The sequence below is a fragment of the Drosophila serrata genome, unplaced genomic scaffold (assembly GCF_035046125.1).
Source record: "Drosophila serrata isolate PLE 108 unplaced genomic scaffold, ASM3504612v1 contig_240, whole genome shotgun sequence".
NCBI lineage: Eukaryota > Metazoa > Arthropoda > Insecta > Diptera > Drosophilidae > Drosophila > Drosophila serrata.
In genome coordinates, this window is record NW_028257138.1 from 10,004,458 (window position 1) to 10,017,433 (window position 12,976).

At 44.4% G+C, this 12,976-nt stretch overlaps 3 protein-coding genes and 1 long non-coding RNA gene across 6 annotated transcripts; all 4 read right to left on the reverse strand.

Annotated features, from left to right (window-relative positions):
- Nucleotides 1-1,203: 1,203 nt before the first annotated feature.
- LOC147644053 (uncharacterized) lies at nt 1,204-1,797 on the reverse strand. Its single transcript, XR_015271312.1, has 2 exons — nt 1,702-1,797; nt 1,204-1,636 (listed from the first exon to the last, which is right to left on the reverse strand). It is a non-coding gene; the product is annotated as an uncharacterized LOC147644053 (long non-coding RNA).
- A 267-nt stretch (nt 1,798-2,064) lies between these two features.
- On the reverse strand, nt 2,065-3,171 carry LOC110183036 (uncharacterized). The gene has a single exon (XM_020951222.2). The coding sequence runs from the start codon at nt 2,900-2,902 to the stop codon at nt 2,159-2,161; it is 744 nt and encodes a 247-aa protein (XP_020806881.2). The 5' UTR covers nt 2,903-3,171; the 3' UTR covers nt 2,065-2,158.
- Nucleotides 3,171-5,057, reverse strand: LOC110183037 (uncharacterized). Of its 3 annotated transcripts, none has more exons than XR_015271311.1 (3): nt 4,151-5,057; nt 3,992-4,088; nt 3,171-3,914 (listed from the first exon to the last, which is right to left on the reverse strand). XR_015271311.1 is itself a non-coding variant. In XM_086831338.1 (3 exons), exons 1-2 carry the CDS (start codon nt 4,896-4,898, stop codon nt 4,066-4,068), a joined length of 771 nt encoding a protein of 256 aa, XP_086687464.1. In that variant the 5' UTR covers nt 4,899-5,057; the 3' UTR covers nt 3,949-3,991; nt 4,060-4,065. The 3 variants fall into 3 exon arrangements, 2 of the variants coding, with proteins under 2 accessions (XP_086687464.1, XP_020806883.1); XM_086831338.1 differs by lacking the exon at nt 3,171-3,914 and adding an exon at nt 3,949-3,991 and having other exon boundaries at nt 4,060-4,088; XM_020951224.2 differs by lacking the exon at nt 3,171-3,914 and having other exon boundaries at nt 3,949-4,088.
- Nucleotides 3,171-6,234, reverse strand: LOC110183039 (uncharacterized). Its single transcript, XM_086831339.1, has 2 exons — nt 5,540-6,234; nt 3,171-3,981 (listed from the first exon to the last, which is right to left on the reverse strand). The coding sequence occupies exons 1-2, from the start codon at nt 5,964-5,966 to the stop codon at nt 3,209-3,211; spliced, it is 1,200 nt and encodes a 399-aa protein (XP_086687465.1). The 5' UTR covers nt 5,967-6,234; the 3' UTR covers nt 3,171-3,208.
- Nucleotides 6,235-12,976: the final 6,742 nt, after the last annotated feature.

Consider the following 12,976-nt stretch of genomic DNA (forward strand, 5'->3'; position numbering starts at 1 on the left):
ATACAGTATGGATTTATTAAAATTTTTATAATATATTAGTCAGAAGTTTGTTAAGATGTGAAGGAGTCATTTCTAAATTATATATATTCTTGATCAGCATTAACATTCAAATCGAGCTGGCTATGTCCACTTGAAAAATTAATTTGCAAGAATAAATTAGCAAAGAACGAAAAATGCAAGGAAATAGACATTTTTTGTTCCTGAAATTACTTTTGTTTCTCGTTTAAAATCTGAAAAATATATCCCAGAAAATCTTACAAAAAACAAGAATATATCCTATATCACCACAGGCATCCAAATTATTATAAAAGAACCCACTCGACGAGGTTGACTTGAGCTGGCCATTAGGACCACGTTAAATTCCATTACCACCCTCCCTTTTTTTTGGCCTGTTTTATCTTGGGAGAAATCAAACTGCTGCCGCCACATTGCGTTGCATTTAATTATGCGAATGCCTTCGATTGCCGGCAACCAGTTGACACTGAAGTCTGGCTTTCCCACGTTCGCACGGCCAAATACCAGAAATACTCACCCGAAAACCAACCGCCTACCAGGAAAAAAAAAGTCGTTAGACAAAAGTTGGGCGGAAAAGTCGTGGCCCTCCCCGCGGCTCGATTTACAATACTTCCGCGTTTTGTCACCGGAAAAAGGTAAATCACAAGCTGACCACGCAACAAGCAGAATTATTTTATAAATTTCATATATTTTTCCCTATTTTCCACTGCGCCGTTTTTGGGGGTGAAAATGAGAGTTCAGCGGAAAAGGCGCAAGTTTTCCGCGCGCAACGTGAACAACCCCTGGAGCCGGGGTTCGAGGTTTTGGGTTTCGGTTGGACGAGGGGAGGCGAGGCGAAGTAACCACCGCGAGACGTCGCGAACATTTAATTGCATTCGATATGCGCTTTTGGGAAAATTTCCCACGATTTTCGTGGCGGATTTTTCCGAAAAGGTAACTAGCTCAGGTCAGTTTCGAGCAACTTTGGTCCAGATGCTTTGATCGAAAGCTGCTGTGCGAGTGATAAGACCCATGCACTTGGAATTTTAAGTGTGATTAAGTTCAATTAATATACAACAACTAACAATAATAAATATGGAATGCTTAGGCATTTTACTGATATAACTATATAGTCTTTAAAAGGCTTACTCACATGCAATCCATTAAAAACTTACCTAGTTACTTTAATTAACTAAAGTACGAACTTACTTTATACAATTACGATTTTTAGGACATTTCCACATTGAATCATAATTTCATAAGTTTTTTATTTATAATTTCTCTAAGTGCATTATCATCACCACCATCCAAATCATCATCCTCATCATCGCTATGCTCTGATCCTCATAATCAACATTTATGGCCGCTGATTGTTTTCGCGACTGACCGCGACGCCTTCGAAGAAAGGGTTGGTTCCTCCCTCCCTCCTGAGAAGATAGGGGGAAAGATGGTCCTCGGCCGTCGTAGTCTGAGATTTGTGTGACTCATAACGAGTTTCCTCTCGCCTGGCTTGGACCTTAAGTGGATATTGCCCGCGATCCTTTGTCTCTCGCAGCTGCCCCTTTTGTTCGCGGTCCTGGACAGTCCAGTCGCCGCTGTATTAATCCTGTTTCCAGTGGCACTTCTTCTTCGGTTACGGCAGCTTATCAAAACGGTCGAAGTGGAGTGTAGAGCGCATTCTTTATGTAAATTTCACATTATAGTTACTTTTTTTTCCATCACTTAATCCAGTTCAAATCAAGGCGCGACTGCACGAATTAAAGCTGCCGGGGATGGTCCTGATCTCAGCAAGATCAGAATATCCTTGGGAGTTTGAGATGGGCAAGAAAAGATTTAATGGTAATTTAAGAAACTGAGTACAGAATTCGTTTACTTATTAAATAATTGCACTGCTGATTCATCGATTTATTTATTAATTTCCTTAAAATAAAACACACTTCCCTCATTGTCTGGCTGTGGCACATGCCAAATCTGTTCGAGGTTCCAAAACAATCGAAAATTCAACGAAAAAAATTATACAATAAGACAGGGCGAACAATGAAATGATCTTTTGAATGAAGAGATCGGGAATAATGATATTAAATGACCCGGTCAGGCGAAACTTTGTCAGTATATTTATTATTTGAAAGTCAGTAGTTAAAAGTAGTTCGATGTGAGTTATTGACTAATGTTGAACGCATCTATCCGTGCTACTATCAGTGGTGGCTAGAGTAAGGATGCGCTCGTTGAGCACCATATAGGCGAAAAACTGCAAGGCACTCAGGAACAGATACTCGTTCTTGGGCACATCGAACTGTCGGTCATGGATAATGGTCGCCGTGTACATCATTACGGAGACGGCAATCACGGCAAAGGTATTTCGGACAGCAATGCAAATCCCCTCATAGTGGATAAAGTAGGCGTTGATAAAGAACAAAAGCATCATGATATTGGATATGGCCACCAAAATGCTGAGCAGCAAATCGCCCGGCACAATGAACATGGGAAAGTAGGCGCCCCAAAAGATGGACGCCAATATGAGGGCCACCACAATGACGCAGGCATAAAAGTTGACCACATTATTTTCACTTTTCCTCTGCTCCATGGCAATGTATATGGTAGAGGTCTCGACAATAATCCCGAGCAGGATGTAGTTGAACGGTACCTTACGTCCCAACTTGGTCCAGGCAAGGACGGCCACCAAATAGAAGGTACCCAACAGCCACCAGCCATAGAGGGCCTCGTGTTTTATCAGACTGATTTTGCCAATGGTCAATCCAATGATGACCCACTGAATCAAGGCAATGGCGGCCAGGATGAGAGTCAGGCCATATATGCGGCCGGCATAGCTGATTTTCTCATCCGGCGGAATCCCATAGATCTGAGGCTCACCGGGACGATACTTTTTTTTCGGTTTAAATAATTTCATCGAGTGGTTATTATTTGATATGATTTGATGTTGAAGTTTAAAATGAAAAACATTAAAGGCAAGGCCAAGTAAAGATAGCTTAACATTTGCGCAGGCGCAGGCGCTGCTGTCATTATCGTTAAACAAATAATCTTAGACGACATTGATTTCATAAAGATATAGGACACTTTCCACTGCATTCAGATCAAACAAGATAGCTCACACAGAGTGGTCGAGGAAGGCACACAGCTGACTAAAGCTCCACCCTGGCTAAAAATCCAAATCAAAGTTTATAAATACATGTCTCTCTATAATATCTCAAATATTTCAATATTCAAATGCTATAAAGATCATCAGACACGTCGACAGGAAACAAAAGTGCAAGTAAATACCATTGGCACAGCTGGCTATTTCCCCGTAGGGCACTTGTTTCAACCGTCCGCAAATGTAGCTGGCCTGGAAGGGAGCCAAACAGATCACAATGATGAAGAACACTATGGCGCTGGCCAAGAAGTAGCGCGGATCACCGGTGAATATAGACATCATGAGGAGCACGAAGAGCGTTATGAAGCCCATTAGTACCAAGCAGCAGGTGCATAGCATATTGGGAAGTAGCTTCATTGGCGCCAAAGCACCGTACAGATGGAGAAGGCCCAGCAAAATCACGGCCCCGGCCATGGCTCCTGCCACCACCCACACGGACAGTTTGGTCACATAGTTGCAGCCATACAGGGTGATGAAGAACAAGGAACCGATGACCAGGCCCCAGCAGAACATCCTAGTTACTGGTATCTGCGGAATGCAGCTGAGAATCGTGAGCAGGAAGAAGCTGAAGATGAGCCATATAAATGGAGGCACCGGAACGTCCCGATGAACTGGCGGCTTCAGATACGATACACAGATCCATGGAATCGCCGACAGCAGACACAAGCCGGCAGCGCACAAGTAAACTCGAAGGATGAAGATCCGCAGGTCACGATCACTGATGACAATGGGCTCTGGCTCCTCGTTTTGTTCGAGATCCTGATTGGGTCTGTTGGGCCAACGCGGATTTGGCCGCAAAAAATGATTTCTAAACATGTTGATTTGGAATTTTATAACTAGTAATACCTGAAAATTTTGACAATATCATCGACAGAGCTGATGCTTGCTTATATTTATGGTGACTTTCAATATACCTCTTTTTACAAATTCCTAGTATAAAAACCTGTAGTGGCAAGTTTCAGATACAATTACATTGAGAAGTACAACAGTTTGTGTATTTCTTACCATTGTCTTCTGGCGTGGTACTGATTTCTCGCTGCCGAATAGTTTCCGCCTGGATGAAGTAGCAGATGCAGAACAAGAACATCATGGTGTGCAGATAGATTGTCAGAGCGCAGATGATCTGATGTTCCGGTGGGGACACCTCCACAACGGTTAGGCGGCCGTGATTGAACTGCGCCTGGATGAGAATCGCAATGACCACCATTATGAACAGGATGCTAACGAAGGTGTGCAGCAGCTCTCGGCTTTTAAGAGTCAGCTGAGCAATTCCCACACAGATCAGCAGCAGTAGCAGTAGTATCATCAGCATCGTGGAGCAGACGCCGCCGGGCAGGAAGTCCTGCGGGCACTTGGAGCCCGAGAAATTGAGCACAATAATGACGACAGTCACGCACACAATCACAATGAACGCGTTAAGCGCACCCACTTCGTCGATAATCACACAGCCGGCAATTGTGGTACAGAGCACAATGATCACCGCCAATATCCACTTGCAGGGCGAGCAGGTTGCCATCTTGGGTATGCAGTTAAGGGTCACCATCACCAGAAAGACCGTGATCACCAAGAAGTAGATTGGAAAGGGCAAGCCTTTGTGCGGATGCCACTTGCTCGCCGCAAAGATTAGCCACAAAATCAGAGTGAAGAGGATGAAGGCCAGGCCAATGATGTAGTTGTTGCGAATGAACTGTGTCAGCTCGTCGACATCGGGACTCTCAGTCCGGACATGATCCCGATGATAGATGTTGTCCATCTCGCCGGAGTGTCGGCGAGAGTGTTGAAACTGGCTGACAACTCTGATGTTGTTCACCAAGACATTTTGACCAGTTGGAATAAACTGGAATCGATATTTCAATTATTTAGAATTTATTAGAAAAGTGTCTCAGTTAATAAACCTAAACAGTTTCTAGATTTGTTTTAGTTGTGGAATATATTAAGGATAGATAGATCACACATCAAGGAGCCAGAGGCAGTAGAAGGAGGCACAGAATAACAACACAAAGTGCAGATAGATGTACGTGGCTGAGATGACAAACTCATAGGTGGGCAACATGAATCTCCGGCCATGGACGAGCTGGGCATGGTAGGCGCTCACCGGGATGAGCATCACGAGGAGCAGGCAAAAGTATGCCGTCGCATAGATCAACCGATTTGTGAAAATATGCATGGTGATGAGGAATATGGAGATCAGTGCAAAGATGACGATGACGACGAGCATGACCCGCTCGCCGGGCAACACGGACTTGGGTAGCCAGGCGCCCAGTACATAGCCAAGGACGAGCAGGATGCCAGCGGCCAGCAAGGCTAAGGCCACCATCAGGAGCGTCCTTTGGACCAGGGCAAAGGTTAGACCCACACACAGCAGCTCCACAAAAATGGCGGATAGAATGACGCTCATCCAGAGGATCTTTCGCAGCTTGTTCAGGATAGAGAGCAAAAAGAGCGCCATCAGTGACATAAGGATGCACACGAAGCCGGGCAATAAGTCAGCGGCAGATGGCCTGAGTAGATGCGTTAGGATCAGCATTTGAATCGCGGTAATCACGGAATACACAGTCGCCACAATATAGCACAACCTCATGAACTTCTTCACCAGCATCTGGTTATTTTCAGCATCCTCCACTTGTCCGGAGGCATTGCCATTATTCGGATTTAGTCCTAAGCGGCGGGTCCTTAGGTTAAGGACACGGTCCGGCGGCGACTGAAAGCGTACTGAGACCATCCGCTGGTTCTGGGGCTCCGTCGGCTGGGGAAAGTTGAGCAAAAGGGCACCGGGTGGCCAGGAGGCCAGCCCCAAGTTTCTCGGACTGCCATTTAACATTCTCTTGAAGACAACAGCAAAATTTTGACGAATAACGAAAAGTATGTATACATTTGAATTTAAATTTATAAAATATACCAAAATATTCTTCTACGCCCTAATAGAACTCCATCTTGAATCCAAAAACAGAGATAATTATAATATCTAAGCTGATGCCATGGCAGGCATAAATATTTAGCATTTCGGCAAAGCTAAGACCCATTGTACTTTTCCGAGCTGGAAGGAAACCCAGCGAGGCATGCGAAAATCGAAGGGATGGATGGAAAACTCTAAGTAGCTGCGATCAAAGCTAACAAAGCAGCCACAAAGGAGGCTGGCTACTCACTTACTCCTTTCTCCCCTTGGCTGGCATTGTTTGTTGTTATTTTGCTGATCGCTTGAATGACACGCAAAGGATACAAGGATGTAGCGACAGGGAGACAGGGAAACGAAACGAAAGGAAAGGATTCTGTTTACTGCCGCATCTGCGGCCTCGATCACGAATCACTTTCACAGCCGGGTGACGGTTGATGCCTGATAACTGATGTCTGATGGTTGACGGTATAACATAGAGCCATTGTTCGGCCAATGACTCAATCTCAATCAGCTGGCTATGCTTATCCTTGATCCTTTGCTAAGGACATGCAAATGTCGAATAGGGGGAGAGGTAGAGATATTCTGGGGCAGCTGCACTTAATGCAATAGATATGTATGTTGAACCCCTCGAGTTCTCAATATAATTGTTAACTCTTGTCGGGTATCTGTAATCGCTCTTGATTGGATTATTGATCTGGGGAGAAAGGGCAAATATAGATTTCAAGAAAGTCAACTTGAGATTCGATACAAACAAATCATACTTGTCTAGTTACTTTATTATGTTCTGTAAAGATTAGTATGATTATTTGTATTTTTAGCATCTTTATACCCAGGTTATTATAGTTATAGTTAGAAGCTAGAAAAACAATGAAGAAATCATTTCCGACCCCATAAATCATATATATTCTTTATCAGCATCAATAGCAGATTAATTAACCTATTAAAAACTAACATTCGACCGCTTTCCGAATTAAAATAAATGCGTTTTTGGCATAGTTATGAGTTTTTGAATTGTCAAATAAATACTTAATTCTGATCGATTTCCAATACGGTTCTATAATTCATTTGCAAACTAAAAGGACTTATAAACTTTAAGGACTTATAAACTTTAACTTTCCGAAGTTAGTTTCCTTTCTTGTTTTTTTTTAGTTTCCATGCCCCCGTATGACAATGATGAAAGGGCCACCGCCAGAGGTTCGCATGAGGAAAGTGAAAGCGTTGGCAAAGTGCTTGGACAACGACATGCAAGCGAATGCAGTGGACCAGGCCGAGACTCCCCCCTGGTTACCTCCATATTTTGGCCAGACAATCTAACGGAGATTTCCCCCAGAGCCACACACACTCTCATCATATACCTAACTCTATTTGGGATTTTGCATGCGAATGTGAACATGAAACGTTCGGGAGCCGCAAAAAGCACAAGCCAAAAAGCTCACAGAAGCGTAACGAACGAGAACACAGGCCCGGCGGTGGATTCAGAATTCGGAAATGGGTTGGAGGAGGAGGAGGCAGAGGAGGAGGAGCCGCCACTGTCATCCGTGGGTCAGTGGAGAAGACAGGTTGCCCCATTCCATGTGCTTGGGCACGATTTATAATATTCTATTAGTTCCACGACCCGAGTCCAAGCAAAGAGCCCAGACCCGTGCTCGAGAACGAGCCGGGTTTTGAGCCCAACCCGGCCTGTCTCTGACTGACTGACTGACGGTTCTCTCTGTGTGTATGTGTGTGTGTGGCAGCGCAGTTAGCGCAGATAATACATCCGTTTCCGGTTAAGCCCATATTTTTGTGTCATTTAGTCGGGTGAGGTGCAGGCAGCGGCAGAGGGGGAGTAGGAGAAAGCGGCAAGTGCCGAGACAGAGCATGTGGGAGTGGAACAGACAGCTACAGATGCTGATGTGTTACACTGAGGGAAAACTATTACTCATTTACCTAATTGTTTATATGTAGAAAACTTTAAAATGTATAGATAATATTTATTATTTCTTCTTTTACTCATTAGTAAAATAACCTTTAATTTACACTTCCAACTTAGTCTAGATCTTCATTTTCTCCCAGTGCATTCAAAGGGCTGACTTTGTCGCTGACATGCCAGCTAACGAGTGACGGAAGAGGGGAGCATGGGTGCCCAGTGGGTGGGGCATGGGCACGGACATGGACACGGACCGGGACCGGGACACAGACAGGGACAGGGACAGGGACAGGGACAGGGACAGGCACCGGGACTGAAACTGGGGCTGGGCGCATCAAGTGATGCGACAAGTGCAGCAGACGCTGGAGCGGAATCGTCAACGCTTCCGCATATTTCTCATTTCCACAATTAAACATTGTGAGTCTGGGGGGAGCGTTAGGGAAAATGCTCCAAGGGTTGCCAAAGTGGAAGGGTCTCGGGGCATGGGGCTGCTTCTAAGATAAATCAAAGCCAACGCAATTAATAATGCATTTTTGGAGTGAGCCGAAGGGCGAGGGGATTGGTAAATTTGCAGCATTTGCTCCCAAAACGGAAGCTCAAATGGAGCTTGTAGCTAGGAAAGTCGTGTAATTATGTTGCAGGCCCCCCCTTTCCGGAGCGGAATGGAACGGAAGTTCTGCATGGCTTTACCGGGAACCCCCCTATGACTACCCCTTATCAGAGAGCTGTCAGCCAGCTGTTGGTGCACACACACACACGGTTCCCTTGTCCAGCTTTATATGTTATTAATGAGTTATTGTATAACACCTTCGGACTCGACGGCTGCTGTTTCAAAGTCTTCCTAGTTATTCACAAAAAAAAAAACAGAAACAAAAAATATACAACGTTAAGCAAATAAACACAATTAAGTCAACAGCAAAAGGGAAAGCTGTTTAAACACACACCCTCCCGGAAAGTGAAAAGGTTCCCTAAAAATAAAATTGTAATCAAAATTGTAGGAAATATTTTCCGTCTTCAAGCTGTAGTGAATTTAAAAATTTAGTTGAGTTCTTTTAAAACAAGTATCGTTATTCCAAAAAAATGCTTCTATTAAATATTAAAGTTTGGTGGTTGAACTGCTGCTGTTCTAATTACTATATAATATATACAATACTTTAATCGTTTCCCTCTCCAGCACAGCGTTACTAATTACATTTGTTCTGATGCTAATTTGTTACAATTTCCGGAATTTCGCTAATTTATTTTTTCAACATTTTTATTAGCGCCATAAATTTATCCAGCGGCTAACTGAGAACGGGAACTGGTCATAGTACTTCCTTTTCAATTGCTGTATATATCATCACCAGGGACAATAAATTTGCATGATATTTACGATTACAAAATAAAATGTTACTTTGTGAGTAATTTTTGCTGAATTTAGGGCTTTATCATTGCGTTTATTGATCCATTACTATCACTTTTCTGCGTCTAAGACCCACAAGTGACCCACTGAAGGCCCACACGAATACCCAGCAGACTCATTGTTGTCCATCGTCTTTTGTCTGCCGCCGTTCGCTCTGGGTGAATAATACTCTATTCGTGGGTGTTTGAATTTATGAACAGTTTATGGGTTATGGGCGATTTTTGCACTCGTCCAAGCGGCCGGACATGTCTTGAATTGTGATTGATTTTCAAGATATTAATATTTATAATTTTTTATTTCTTTATTCCGTCTGCTGGCCCCTTTGGGCACATATATTTTTTTTAGACTTTTTATGGCCTGGCAGAATGTTGAAATAAACACGTTGTATTGCCGCTGTTAATGGCCGCATAAATTGTTGTCAGATATTAGTAATAAATATATATTTCCCTTGTGTGTGTGTATGTCTCTATCGAGTTGTGTTTGTTTATTTTTTCATAACAAATTTGTCGGTATTTGTCGCGCACGTGCCACCGATTTTCGAGACCAAAGTTGTTCTAATGTATTAGTGTTGCATTAGTGGTAACCATTAATCGAATCCCCAAGAAATCGCTCGGTTGCCTGCAGGCCAAAGAGGTTAAAAGCATCGGACGGCCGAGTTGCATGCCACACTTTTGTTGGCAAGCTGCCACAGAAGCTCAGACCATATCCTTTTCGGTGCCAGGCATATGGATATGACATTGATGGGGAAACTGCTGCCACAGGACCTAAATTGTTTGCTTTTAGTTGCGTAGTTTCCTCGGCCTTCTCCTCCTGCCACACACACGTGACTTGGCTGGGGCAGGAGAAAATGATTGCGGCAGGACTCATTAAGTGTTGTAACAATTCCTGCATATGGCATAAGGCTAATTCATTGATTAAAGTATATGCTTTCTATATTCTTAATCCCTGTTAAATTTAAACTAGCTTTCTTCCTTATTAATTTGATTTTACCCTCCGGATCCTCGCTCTGCAAGTTTGCCCCGAATCAGTAGTCATTGATTGCTGACTCTGGTCAGTGCGGGCTGGGCTTCCATGGTTCATTAGAACCCATTAAGGTAAACCAAACAAAAGGGCCACAGCGAGCAATCCTCAGTTCCAGCTACTCATAAAATTTTGCGCAGCTGAGCGCCAAAAACTAAACACAAAATGAAAACGAAAATCCAAGTTGAACGAAGCGTACGAAATCATTTCCTACTAAAAATCAACGAAACGGAGGAGGTGGAGTCTCGCCCATGTCGGCGGTGGTCTGTTTTTAGTGGAGGTGGAGGACCAGGCGATGTGGATGTGGAATCTGGAGGTGCTGGTGGTGGCACTCCGGGCTCGGACACCGGCTCGACTCAAAATGCGTGACTGCGACTAATGACCCGCACGTGTTCCGCCGAGCCAGAGGTACGAGTTCTACGATGACTATGCGTCGCGCTGGCAGAGAATTGATTACGATCGCTGGACGCATATTAATTGTGGCAGAAAGGCAGCCGCAGCAGCAGGGCTAAGGGTAAAGGATACCACCACCCGAAAAGGACACTGGAGCCTCTCTGCGCATATGATTAACCACTTAATGGATTCCCCGGATGGGTATACTTTGCTCTGGGACATCCACAGTTCGTGTTGCTGCAGGTAAACAGCGCATTTGTCGATCGCCACACACCAAGATCGGGGGAAGAAGCGGAGCAGGAGGCCCAAAAATTTGTCACACCTCCGAGCAAAAGGGGGTTCCCCCGATGCCCGATGCCTCTATGAGTGATGATCCCATCCAGTGCGGCGGCTCCAGCAAACGTGTTGGCGATCTTATCCGATAGTTCGGTGTGCGGCCACGCACTTGGCCAGCGATGATCAAAAATGTTAATGAGTGCTAATTAAATAATTTATTAGCCAAGCCAGGGCACCAGCAATGATCTCCCTCATTGGGAGTAAGTAAGTCTGTATATCAGATAAGATGATTTATTTCAAGAGAAATATGAGATTAAAGTAAGTTAAATCTGTTTAACTAGCTTTGTATTAAATACAGCTCATATATAATCATAGATAATCAAGTAAAGTGCTAAAATAATATGACTTTGAATTATATAAATGCAAGTATTAGGGACTTTACAACATTCAATCCTCTATCAATCAGGCGGATCTTGATAAGCTGCTACAAGCGCCAGCTTACAAATCCAATCCCAAGAGATTTCGGCTGAAACTGTAACAGTAGCTCTCCGGACTCAAGACCTTACCAGAGAGCCAACATGACAAACTATAAACGCAATTACCTAGACAAACGGCAGAGCTGCAACAAAGGCGACTACATGTTGGCCAAGACGATGGCCAAGAGCCAAAGCCAAAGCCAAAGCCAAGGCAGTCAGTCAGTTGCACTACCAAGTTACTCGGGTTACAATGAAATTTGTCTGTGGCGAGTAAACATTGCCACTGCACCGAGACTTCTGCGCAGGCGTGCGGAAAATGGAGTTTCGGTAGCCCCACAAAAATGGAGGGGAAACAGGATGGGAAGGCATCCCACAGGAAGCCGGAGCCGAACTTCATGATGAGGAATGTGCCGGCCGCACGTCTTTTGCTAATAACCATCATAAATTTTGCAGCGGCAACAAATTGAAATTAAACGAACAGACACCGAGCGAGGAGGAGACCAAGACTCGGCAACGTAGCCGCAGAATGCAATCAGAGAGGCTCCTTTAGCCTCCGAAAATTCACAAGATCCCAGAAAAACGAGAGAGAGAGGGAGCTCGTGATTTTGTGTGTGGGGTATGAAAAGAAGTGTAACTACTTTGTTGTTGTCATGTAGTTAGCACTTGAAGATTTATCCGCGCGAATTAATTGCGATCTTGTTGCGCAGATTCACTTCGCCATCGGTCCCGGCCACATGTGGCGTTGGTGTGTCCCTTATCAAAATTTAAACGGTAGCCCAGCTGGTGGTAGTGCCTTTGGAGGGGTTCCGTGTTCCAGAGTCTCCGGTAGCCACTTGTTGGCCATACAGGGAATTATGACAATTATGGTTTGCCATAAATCGCCACCGCCGTTGGACTGCAACTGCCAACCCCCCGCCCGGCAAGATCAAGCGCGGTATCCTACACCCCAAAATCACCTTCAAAATTATTCATTGGCATTGTCGGCCATTGCCTCGTAAATCATTCACTCAGTCACTGGCCAGTGGGTTTGCCATTCCAATGCCAAGTCCGTGCCTCCTCCACAATTTTCTCCAGTGCCTCCTCACTGGATGTGTCACAAGACGTTGAACTGACGCGACAACATTATTAGGCGAGATCAGCGATGGACGATCAGCGATCGACACTTGGTGACATTATGGATTATGGATTATGGCGCTCGCGTGCTGCTTATGTATGCCACTCGAATAATTCGCCAGAAATATTATCACGCTACGTGGAGATCGGTGATCCCGGACGGTCCGCCATCCATTGATCGATCGTTCATCAGCATGCAGCGCATCGTCATCTCCATCATCATCACTTGCTTTGCGGATGCACAGGGAAAAATTCATTGAACTTAGATTGGGTATATAGTAAATTTAATTAATTTGGCCTAGTTGCATCAAGAGAACTCTGGAGAAAATGAAGGATATGCAACTCT